Consider the following 12,658-nt stretch of genomic DNA (forward strand, 5'->3'; position numbering starts at 1 on the left):
GGGGGGGGGGCAAGAAATACTATGCATGTTAGGAAATGTAATTCTCAAAATGTTATTTCCAAATCACCTATGTTCCCAAAAGCTCACCTTGTTTCCATCACCCACCCTGAAATCTATACTCATTGAACTCTTCCCACCACTTCAAAATGTTTATCCATAAGACACATTCACATGGGAGTGAAACATTTTTAGTCCTCCAACCTTTCCAAAATTTCATACTTCTCACCAATAACTCCTCTACACAAAGCATTCACCTCCACCCCAAATCTCTATAACCACTTTCCCAAATGCCCACCCCATCACCAAGTGAAACTTTCTTTCCACACTTGAGCTATCCCAGAAAAATATCTCTGAAGCTTTTCCATCATTTTGGTAATACTGACTGGGGCGTGTAATAAAGACATGAAATATGTGCAAATGCTTGACAACGTACTCTTCTTGTTGAGATTATATAGCTATACTGTTTATAGAATTGGATAAAAGTGAGTGGGGAGAAGCATCCACGCAGCGCTTCTCAATTTAAGTCTTACGGGCTGTTTTGACCACCGATAACCCAAGGGGGAGCATATACATAGTGGTTAGTTCACTTGCCGAAATTGGGGGACGTCAACCACCTCATACTTCATTGCTTCTCGGAGTTCTGGGCTTTGACATATGCAGCTTTAATGTTTTGACATTCATCGGGTGCTCCTAGAATAGAGATGGATATGATTCCAAAGTAACTTGCCTTGTAGTTGTAGGAAGAAACTAAGGAAGACCTTGCCTTATTGTATTTTTGGTTATTTTGGAGAGAAAGAAATAGGAGAACGGAGAACCTTTGATCAAGTTGAGAACCTGATGTCAAGAGTCCAAAGTTTTCTTTCATTTTTTTTGGTGCAAAGTGGTGGGAATACCTGCTTGCATGAATAGCCACAACACATTTTGTAAAGATGACACCATCTTGGTGTGGTACTATTGAATTGCTTTAAACTTATCTGAAGAAAACTGAACAGTATCATGTAGAAGAGAGGGAAATTCCTAGGAAGGAATCACTGCTAAGCTGTTACCTGTAGCTCTGGAAGTGTAGGAGCAATATTAATCAGCACAACCTTGCTTGCTTCAAAAATTCCAGTCCGCAGTCCATGGCTGCAATAATTAATCAAGTTGACAATTCAGATACAGACAAGGAAATTTTTTCCAAGATAGAGGAACAAAAAAAGAAAACAACTAACCTTGAAAACTGCCCTAGAATAGCAGGAATCGAACCTCTGTACAATCCTCTTGCTCCAAGTTCAGGAAGCTTTGATATTATTTGTGGAAAGGTTAGTGTTGATGCTTGGACTTGTGTCTGAGGAACCAGCCAGAAATTTTAGAATGTCATTTTCACTCTAATAATATCGCTTATTAATTTTCTAAATCAACTTCATTGTACCCAACTACACCAATAGAATAATGCCACAATAAATGACCGACTTATCACCTTGATTCAGAGTTACTTACGCTTCATTGAATACCATAATGTAAATCACAAATAATACAATAGGATACTTTCCAGACATGACATATGTAACACCAAACAGGAAAAAGATCAGATGAAAAATACAACCTTGCAAAAATTTAATTACCTGTCAAGAAACTGGTAAGAAGAAATTAAACATCTTCGCAGGAAAAACGTCAGCAATAATAGAAAATTATATACTCTAACAACATCTTCCCCATACTTCTTAAGAACGTACAATAATTTTAAATCATAGTTTAACAAAAACACAACCCAGTTATCAAGCTTCTAAAGTATTAACAGAGCAAAGATGTCATATGTTTTGCTATAACACCCTCTAAAGAGACCTTCCTGTTCACTCTGTCTTTCTCCTTTATTAGACTTCGTGACCAAGAAGGATAAATTGTCTAAAAAAAAAAGATTTTAATTCTAAACGGTGTAGATACAGGCTTGCAACCAGATATGTATAGTACAACTACCTAACCTCTATATGGTGTGCTTGAGGTAAAGGAAGAGAAAATTAAAGCAAATAAGTCTGTTTACTATCATATAAAACAATAAACACAGTCGAGTACTACCTCGTTTCCAATAAACTACACCTAATTTTACCAATTACTAAGCTCATAAGATGTTACATTGACTATGTGTTATATAATGGTCATAAATGTGATGGAGTGGAATCATTAGTTACTAAGATGTTGTATAAAGTCTGAAGTATCATGTTGGTTATGTTGCTCGGACTCTTCAAAAATTTCAATGGGTGCGTCTCGGATTCGCCAAAGGTAGTGTATTCTTTGGAGAATCCGACACGGGTGAGGCATCAAAAGTGAAGAATCCACGCAACTATCAGAAGTGGTATCAATTTTATAATAGTTTGAAGATTTTGGAGGAATACTTTTCATTTGCCGGAAAAAAGAGTCATACTTTTGGCACAAACCAAAAAGGAAGCAAATTTTCTTTGGCACAAAATAGCTGCCTCTTCTAAATTGTTTACCAAGATTATCTACTCACATTTTACCTTTCTAGGTATCTTTTTATACTGGAAATTCAAACAATAACACCATTTATCATTTACACAAGAAGGCAATAAGTAACTGACTGCTCTAGAATATGATAGAAACTCAAACAAGTAAATGCTTCTGGAAAACAAAAATACCTTAACTGTATCCACGGGGTGCATTAACGCTGTAGACAATGCACAGGAAAGTCCTCCTGCTAATGCTGATTTCAGGACATTTCCAGCAGGAATTTCTACAGGTGGAGGAACAGCAACCACTGTAGCAGCCTCAAACCAGATATTTCTGTACGTTACACACCACCAAAACACCAACATATGCAAAAATGTTTAGAAACCGATGTATGCCTTGAAGTAAAACTCCATAGTATCAATTAAAGAGAGAGTAACAGTCAGGCTTTGCAATAATAACAATTGCATGTACCATCAACAAAATAATGGTTAGACACACAAAAAATGGCAACTGAACTTGCCACGTGCATCTACATACAAAAATGAAAAATTGATATCAAGAATATAACAAATTTTGATCTGAAATTTACTAACACACATCTTCCGCCGTTTTCTAATCGACTATTAAAACATTCCACTTACAAAATCTATCTCATCATACTAATTGTTCTACATCTCTTTTCTTTTCGCTAATTTTGTGCTTCAACATTCTTCAACTGCAAAATGTGTCCCAAATATCAAGGTCCCTTTCATCTGCAGACAGATGCTAATTGCTATACTAACAGCAAAAGGGACCCAAATGCATCAATTTGCTTCCTTTCTTTTGAGTTAATTTAAGGGGAGAGATGTAGATCGTCTTTACATGAACAGCAATTGTTATTTAACTCGATGCTTAATTTATTTACTATGTGCAGATACTGCCTTTACTTTGCTAATTTATTTACAATGTGCAGATAATGCATTTACTTTGCTAATGTGGATACTTTTCTTTTGTTGTTGTTGAAACTGGTAATGTTGCTAATGTGGATACTTCCAAATGCGGTAAAACCATCAACAGACTTCGAAGCAAAAGCGAGGTAGGAACATGAATGAGCATTGCATGTGATTCCCTTAAAGCAGGTAGCAACAACATGCTGAACTGTACAGCTTTTTCGAAAGGAAAGAAAATCAAGTTCTTCAAGTGCAGATGATCTAATCACTCCAGGCATATTCAGTGGTGCACAACTATACTCCATGTGCAACCTGGAAAACACTCTTTTCTATGATAAATGATAACCAAGACATCCCCAAGAGCCAACTGGGGCACGATTTGAAACTCAGTGGATAATGGAACTGCACCTCTACCGTTCCCAACTAAATACCATGGTTTGTACACAGAATGATTAAAACTCATGACATGCGCCGAACCCACATATCGCGATTTGCACTCTTACCATTGAGCTAAAGCCCTAGAGGCTAGGGAGGAACTCCTTTGTATAGGGATCTGCAGTTATGTAACTATATTATAGGGGATCTTACCGTCAATTGCCGACTAAAATTGACTCATACAAAAATATATTTTCAAAAGGGGGAAATATTAAATGCCCTCAAATTATAATCTGAACTCTCCGATATAGAATTGCTGGATGTTTCTCACATCTGTTGTGTCTCTTGCTACTACTTCTGTGATGAGGCAAAACTATAATTAAGATCATAATGTCTCAAAATTGACAAAATGTAGAAGAACCAACCCAGCAACTTCCAAAACCCAAAACTTTTGTATCCTCAAGTCATATCTTTGGAGAAGTCCCTGTATTACATGAATTTTGATGATATATAAATATCCTAATCAGATATTTCCATAAGTCCATTTATGTTTTTCATGTTTTGCTACAGGTTACAGAAGAATGCAAGAATATCATCTTCAATAGTATAGCAAAGCTGTAAATAGCCATGTTCATTGCTGGTCTTCATAAATAAAGGCACTGTTTTCAGCCCAAAACTTTGATAATCCATCTCTTCCTTTTTACAATTAGACAACTGCCGTTCTCAACAACCATTTATCCAGTCGAGTTATATAATGTCCCATATCAGACACACAAGGGCATCTAAAGGGGTAGACATTATAAAACTCAACATATACCATCTGAGTAACTTCTTTTTCCAAGTTATGCCCCTACAACATCTTTTCTAGTTGCATTTCCACCAGCATAAACATGAACAGTGATTAATCTCGTGCAATAGTACCACTACTACTAGCAATTGATCTTCAGATGATCAGGCAATAGGAGACATGATTAACAGTTGAATATTGTCTTAAAAAGAATCGCACAGAGAAGCTTCTAATCAACTCACGAAAAATCTAGCTTCCCCAACCAAAACGTGGGATGTGTTATGTAATGAAACCCAAAAGCTGGCTTTCCACCAAAGCAAACCTAAACAAGAAGCTCATAACTGTAACTTTCTTTTATATTCTGACATCTTTCTGTTTTATATACTAACAAATTCTCAAATGCCATGATGTATCATATCATTATAAAAAGGTAAAGATATTCTACCGAGGATCTTCTTGAAGCCGATCTGATGGAAGCAACAGCATAAAGTTCCGGAAATGTCCATAGGAAATAGACTCCTCTGCATCCGCACTTAGAAATCGCATCATGGCAATAGCATTGTCTTCATTTGCTGGTAGTCCTGCATTGTTTAGTGAGGCAAGTATCTCACTCTTCTGCAATGTGCCTGACTTGCTCAAACAAAGACTAGTATAAGCCCGCAGGATGGTAGGCTCCTTCTGTTCCATCAACGAAAGAAATTGTTTCCACCCAAAAGATTTTGAGAACAAGTGACTTCTAGCACGACGCATGAGTTCATGGGCATATCTCTTTGGCAACTTTCTCTTTCTCATAGCAATTTCAAGATCTTCCAACGTGACTTGACCATCACCATCTCTATCCAATTCCTCAAAGAATCTCTTCCCTGCAAGGTTACAACACAAAACTAAGGGCATGTCTGACAATATGGAAATTTAGTTGCTGAAATTTACTTATTGTGGAGTTCTTGTACGTTGCTGGCAGCAGCATCCCGACCTAAAGAAAATAATAATATTAACAAAGACCAATATATAGAGCCCCCCTAAACTTTTCCAAGCAAGTAATTCATATAGACACCATATCTTAGGGTCTGAACTATTCAACGCCTAAAGCTGGGAAATATTGTGCCTACCAAAACACATACTGTTGACATGGAACAGTAACCAATTTGGAAGCATGCAATTGCTCTAAGTTACATAACAAGGTATATGCTCTCTGGAAGTGGAAACTATGAAACTTCACTTTCAAAAATGATTTTTCCGCCCATTGTCTTTTAATTTTCCTTCGAAAAACTATGTTTGAGATTTGGTTAGTGGTCATCATCTTCTCTCCTTTTATTTTTTTTATCAGGCCATTGCATCCTCCTTCTTTTAAGTAGTCATATCTTTTTTAAAATATGGTCCCTCAATGGAAGCCTCTTCATGAGATATCAGAATCGTTCAATCTCAACCAACTTTTTCATGTTGGCAATTATGACTCCAAGCTCAACTTGCCGTATTTCCCCAGGCAAAGTCAAATTCGATAAAACAGCTACTGAAAATTAGGCCATAAAAGTCTTACTTTTCTATATTAATTTCATCAGGTTATTTTTATGGTCCCACAACTATTGGATATTGATCAAGCTACTTCTGTTATCAGAGCAAGAAAGTGAGGAAATCACAATGTACTTCAGAGCATACAATTATTTGCAGTCATGTTCTCATTAGGAGGAAATCGCTCTCACTGGCCAATACCAATGAAGTTCTACTCCCCATGGTCAAACTTCCATGTACCTCCATGTTAGGCGAGAAAGTCTATGGAGAAAAGCTTCAGCATGACCACAAAGAGGAGCACGACTAATCCTGCCTAATGAGCTGAACATGAAGGGTGAATCGGACAGTGGCTACTTCAATTGTATATGGCTGGTAAGCTCCAGCAGACAGCAGTAGAGAAGAAACAAAAAAAAAGAACAATGTCTTTATTGTCCCGTGTCGTTTTTTTTCCTTACTGATGTGTGTTAATTTCATTTGTTTCATTTGCCACGTCCCAGCAAGTGACATTCACACACTTAAGGTTGTTCAGAGTTGTCAAATATGTATTAAATAGGCATATTTTTGATAACATAAGTTGTTCAAATATGTAGGACATCTAGTTCAAGTGTATATGAAAAATTCAGACAAGTTTACGTGTTTGTCTATGTATTTGGCCCAATAACAACAACAATAATAATATATGTCACTGCGCGTGACATTCACACACTTTCAGTTGTGTAGAATTTTAAAATATATGTATCTATCTAAAAGGCAGACTTTTGACGACATAGTAAGTTTAATAGGTCGTACACCTAATTTAAGTATCTATATGAGAAACTCAGTCAAGTTTGAGTGTTTGTCTATGTATTTGGCCTTATAACAATAACAGTAATAATGATGATAATAACAATAATAAAGTAAAATTAAAAGGTGCACATAATAGAAGGAATCATTTACTTCAACCACGTCGATAGTTGCTCAGATACTGGAAAAATGATCCAGGTACCTCTTTGTTTCCTTTAACTTGCAATCTCATCCAACTCCACATTACCAAAAATATTCTTCTAGAGAAATTTTTAGTTATTCTTATCATTACAAGTCAAAATCTAGTACAAGCTATGTTTCATTCATTTCTTGTGTTTTCACTTTTGTATATTCAAGTTCATTTGTCCACCCACATCTTCTAGCACAATCTCATTGCAAAATACAGCCAGATAGACACAATCATAATATATTATGCAGTTATCTATCAGACATGTTCCATGTCTCACTGTTTTTTTCTCTTTTTTTGACATTGGCAATTGCTTCTATTTCTTTAACACAACACATGGGTTTTACTGAAACCATATTTACAAAATATCTCATAAACCTACTGTCCTATCACTATAATGAGTCTAAGACATCAATGATAGAGACGGTATCATAAGCGTATATACTTGCACCAAAAATATAAAGTCAAAAATCAAAATACAATTCATTTTGACTAGTTGTATAGTGTTCTCCATATTCTCAAAAACTCTAAGGTTCTTCTCTTTCCATATTGTGCACCATATAGCTGCAGGTACAATTCTCTTGTTGTTCCTATTCTTAGTTGTACTCCTGCTTCTTCCAAACTATGTAATGCTTCTATGATTTTCCCAGGCATGGACCAAGATATGTTGAGACTTTGGAATAATCTCCTCAGTTGACTTTGTGACCTTGCAATGTATAAATAGATGGACCATTGTTGATGCAATTTTCCCACAGATAAAACATCTGAAACATAAAGGGATCCCCTTCTTCACCAAGTTATATTGTGTCAGCACAGCTTTCTTAGCAAATAACCAAACAAAGCAAACTACTTTGTGTGGCATTTTGGCTTTCCACATGTGTTTCCAAGGCATTGGAGTATCTGCTGGTTTGGTTGGTTTATCTTCCTATAGGCCGCATTTATTTTAGAAGTTCCATTACTATTAACCTGCCACTATAGAATGTCTTGTCCTGCCTTCAAACCACTAAATTGGTCAATGGTGCTGAAGAATTCTGTTACTCTTGGTATTTCCCAATCATAGAGGAGTCTCCGAACACAAAATTCCACCTTTAGGGTGTCCACAATTCTGCTGATGTAAAATAGGTTGTCAATATCTAAGAATAGTCTCTCGATGTTGCCTGCTTCATGCTAATAATCCTTCCAAAATAGTTCTAACTCCATCTGCCACTTTGATTATGGTATTAGCTTTGAATCCATTCCACAAAATCTGGTAGATTTCTATAAGCTAACACCATAAGATCAGTGGCAGATCCAGGATTTTAACGTCGTGGGTGCTCCCCTGACTACTGATTATCGTTACAAAATATAAGTAAACAAATCTATGACTTGTCATAAAATAGACAATCAAATTAAAATACAGTAGCAAAAAATATTAATACAATAATACTATGATAAATATTATTTGAATAATGAAAAAGTTACATGATGCTAATATATCAACTCCTCCAAGCTCGGTTGTAAGTACAGGCAGATCAAGCAGGAGTTTCTACTACTAAACTAATTACTAGAACTACTTGTAATAAGTTAGCCTGTTTTGGTAACCTATCTGTAATCACTAGTACTTGTGATTGTGTAGCCACTTAATTATATTATATAAAATATCCTTTTTATCCAAAAAAAAAAAAAAGTGTAAAAAGAACAATCAACACAAGGAGAGAAAAATAAAAGGTCAATAGAAGAGCTGGTATTTAAAATATCAACTCCTCCAAGCTCGGTCCTAGCTATAGTACAGGCAGATCAAGCAGGAGTCTCTACTACTAAACTAATTACTATAACTACTTGTAATAAGTTAGTCTGTTTTGGTAACCTAGCTGTAATCACTAGTACTTGTGATAATGTAGCCACTTAATTATATTATATAAAATATCCTTTTTATCCAAAAAAAAAAAAAAAGAAGTGTAAAAAGAACAATCAACAGAAGGAGAGAAAAATAAAAGGTCAATAGAAGAGCTGGTATTCAAAATAGTTAGAAAAATAATGCTTACAGTGAGAATCCAACCAAGATGCAAATGCAATAATCAAACTTAAGCACCCACAAATGACCACTGAACCAAACGACTACTTGTGCACTGGGTGCTCATGTTTATATTTTATATCATTCTTTCAATTTTTTATATAAATATATATAGTCCGATACGAAATTAATGGGTGCTCGCTTAGTTGCACGGACTTTTCACTTTTGATGCCGCACCCGTCTCGGATTCTTCAAAAACACACTTTTGGTGAATCCGACACACACCCGTTGCCATTTTGAAGAGTCCGAGCAACATAGGGTGCTCGAGCACCCGAAATGTCCAATGTGGGTCTGCCCCTGCATAAGAAGACGTGACCTCCTTGGTCATCCAGTTATCATTCTCCTCATATTTAACTTTGATGATTGTGCCCCATGGATTCTGATTCTCATTTGAATATTTCCATAGCCATTTAATTCTTAAAGCTTTACACTGATTCTTGATCGCCAATCACCAAAATCTCTTCTCATTGACCTTTCATTTGACTAGATGGTACCCCTTCTTGTCTTTGTTCCCTTTCCATAGAAATTTCCTCCCAATGCTACCCAATAAGCATCCAACTAATCGACGATTCTTGTTGGGGCAAGACATAATGACATCATGTATGTTGGAAGTGCATCAACACACAGTTTATCAAAGGCAATCTTCCACCTAGTGAGAGATATTCGGACTTCCACCTTGCGAACTTCTCACATTTTTCAATCACCCCATTTCAGATTTCCGTTGACTTAGACTTGGCCCCAAAGGCAATCCAAGGTATATAGTTGGTAGAGCACCCACTTCAGCCCCTAAGATTGTCTATAAGATTTTCATGTTTGACACTTCATTAACTGCATACATGAAGCTTTTCCTCGCGTTAACACCTAAATCTAACATTTCTTCAAATATTACCAAGATCAGTCTCAGTATTTTGAGATGCTCCTCTTCGGGATCACAGAATATAAGTGTGTCATTTGCATAGTGAAGGTGAATTATCTTCAAGCTATTCCTTCCAGCTCTAGCAATCTCAAATCCTCTTAGCTAGTCTTCCCTAATTGTTGTCTTAATCATTAGTTCTCCCAGCAACGGTTTGATCCAGACTAGCTCACGAGTTGCTATAGCCACTGCTCGACATTCTGCTTCTGCACTTGATCGAGCAACCACACTTTGTTTCTTACTTTTTCAAGACAATAAATGACCTCATGGGCTCGATCTCGAATAGTAGTCCTTTACCTAAAGCTTACTTTATATATCGCAAAATGCGAACAATAGCATCCCAATGACTATCACATGGGGAAGTCATAAACTGACAGGTTAGTACAGATTGCTAAAATGGTCAGTATTTTCAATCAAAAAAACTAGACAACTTCTCATGGGTCTGATAAATGTGTAAAACATGAGCAGACTAACTTGCCAAATACTGGTTTGAGCTTGAATGCAATCACAGTGCAAGCAGTCAACATTGTCTGAAAGAATAACTACCTAACCTAACACAGATTAGTGTACAGTACTAAAGATCATCTCTTCCTGTTGAGACATCCTGACAAATTCAGCAATCTCAAAGTCTCAAACTTACTTGAAGTAATAATCAGTCTACTGTAACACAGAATGGCACACAGACATGAGGAAATCTCACTATTTGTTTGATTCTTGACAAAAAGAAACAACTAAGTAAAGCTGAAAAAGTCATTTTGACAGATTCACTTGAATGGGACAAACTTTAGATCAACTTAAGAAGTAGGAGAGAGGCATACCTTCAGCTTCTGTGTATCTGAAGAAGTCCTGGACGGAGATCAGTTTTTTCTTGTCAGGATGGTCTTTACTAGGTCGTCCTAACTGAGGCAAGAGCTCAATTAATTCTGTTATTGAAACTGTGGACAATGTTGATCTCAAACGCTCGACATTGGATAATGGAATACTAAGCAAACCACTAGCTAAACTTCTTGCGGAATTTCCAGTGCTCTCTTCTTGACCACTAATATCATTAACACCATCTTCTCTGTCCTCTCTCGCAGAAGAATCTACATCAACAATACTTGAAGGAACACCTCCTACTCTTGCAAAATTCAGATTCCCCAGAAATCCATTGACATCAGCTCTTTTACCCTCTAAAATACTGACTAGTACCTTAAAATGATCAAACTGATTGGCAGGCGGAGGAATTTGATTGAACTCGGTACTGTGGCCTTCCTGTTGTTGGACTCCTAAGTCAAATTTTTGAAGATTCAAAGCTACTTGATCAAAAAGAAAACCTAGAAAGCACTCAAAAGATAAATTCTTTTCCTCTTTGTGCTTCACTCGATCACAGTTATCCATAACAACCTGATCACTTGACTTCTTTTCCTTCACATCATTTACCCTCAGATTACCTTTCAGGTCATCCCGAACAGTATCCTGATTCACCTTCTGAAACCGCTTTTTCACAGTCTTAAATGGGATAGGAACAGCCTGAACAAAACCATTCATCAACAATGACCAAGCAACATCAAACTGCAGACAGTTGACACAGCTCCCATCCCCTTTGCCACCACCATACTTCTCCTTCAACCCTTTCCTGACCACATTACCCCCTTTATCAACCTGCCCATTATTCCCAAACATTCCAACAAACATCTTAATCGGTAACTTTATTAACAAGCCTTTCTTTTTCTCATCACTAACCACCCCTTGCTTACTTGCACTAATTTTCTTGACATCTAAACCATACCCACTACTAGTACAACTCTCAGCTTTACCAGGCCAACAATGCTCAAAATCCTTTGCCACTTTCTTAATACCTGACTCTATAGGCGAAAACGCATTCTTAACCAATTGTACTGAATTCCGAAACGACTCAACAGGGTCTCCAGTCCCAGATGCCACCATCACTCAACAACTTGTTACACCAGTACAAAAATCAATCGAACTCAGTAACAAAACACAAAAATTCAAAATAAGAAACAGATCCACATATAAACCCTAACTGTAGTACAATTCAAACAGAAAAAATCAATTCAACCCCATTCATATAGATAAGATAATGGTGCCAAAAGTGAGAGCTGTCTGTACAACTGTTATATACACAGAAATTATAGATTCTTTGAAAATGGAGAAATGTGTTTCTAATGTTGTTTTGCCTAAAAATGTTATCCAACAGGATTTTAGAAACCACTAAAATTCCGAAGATGTGATCTGTGAACGGTTTTTTTATTTTATTCTTTTAAGAGAATAAACAGGAAAAAAAGCCTTTTTTTTTCTTTAGATTATATCATACATAAAATTATTGGACATATGATAATCTTAGAAATTAGAAAAATGACAGGAATAGCCCTACTACAAGGAGATTTTTAGTTTGTACAAAAACTATAGATGATTGATACATTTGGCATTTGCATAGGGTCAATGGAGTGGTTTGAGTTTATTGCACGGTTAACTATATTTGGAATATATAATGAAAAATATTGTCTCCTCCCTTTGTTTCTTTTTAGTTTTTGGTGTTTTTCAAAAGTTAAATTAATTAATTTTTTAATTTAAATTAAATTGTATTAATTTAATATTTTAAATTAAAATTAAATATTTAAAAATTATATAAAATATTATAAATTGTAATATTAGCATTTTAATATAATGAAAA

General features: G+C 36.0%; 1 protein-coding gene across 1 annotated transcript in view; it reads right to left on the reverse strand.

Moving 5' to 3' along the window:
- The window catches only part of LOC107017781 (mitochondrial substrate carrier family protein C), a 22,037-nt gene extending 9,784 nt beyond the window's left edge, over positions 1-12,253 (reverse strand). Inside the window, exons 1-5 of the mRNA XM_015218041.2 lie at positions 10,800-12,253; positions 4,982-5,399; positions 2,634-2,778; positions 1,212-1,327; positions 1,047-1,125 (exon numbers count right to left, since the gene is read on the reverse strand). Of these exons, the coding sequence (XP_015073527.1) occupies positions 1,047-1,125; positions 1,212-1,327; positions 2,634-2,778; positions 4,982-5,399; positions 10,800-11,910 (1,869 nt within the window). The 5' untranslated portion in view covers positions 11,911-12,253. The remainder of the gene's footprint in view (positions 1-1,046; positions 1,126-1,211; positions 1,328-2,633; positions 2,779-4,981; positions 5,400-10,799) is intronic.
- Positions 12,254-12,658: the final 405 nt, after the last annotated feature.

This window comes from Solanum pennellii, chromosome 4 (genome assembly GCF_001406875.1).
Source record: "Solanum pennellii chromosome 4, SPENNV200".
NCBI lineage: Eukaryota > Viridiplantae > Streptophyta > Magnoliopsida > Solanales > Solanaceae > Solanum > Solanum pennellii.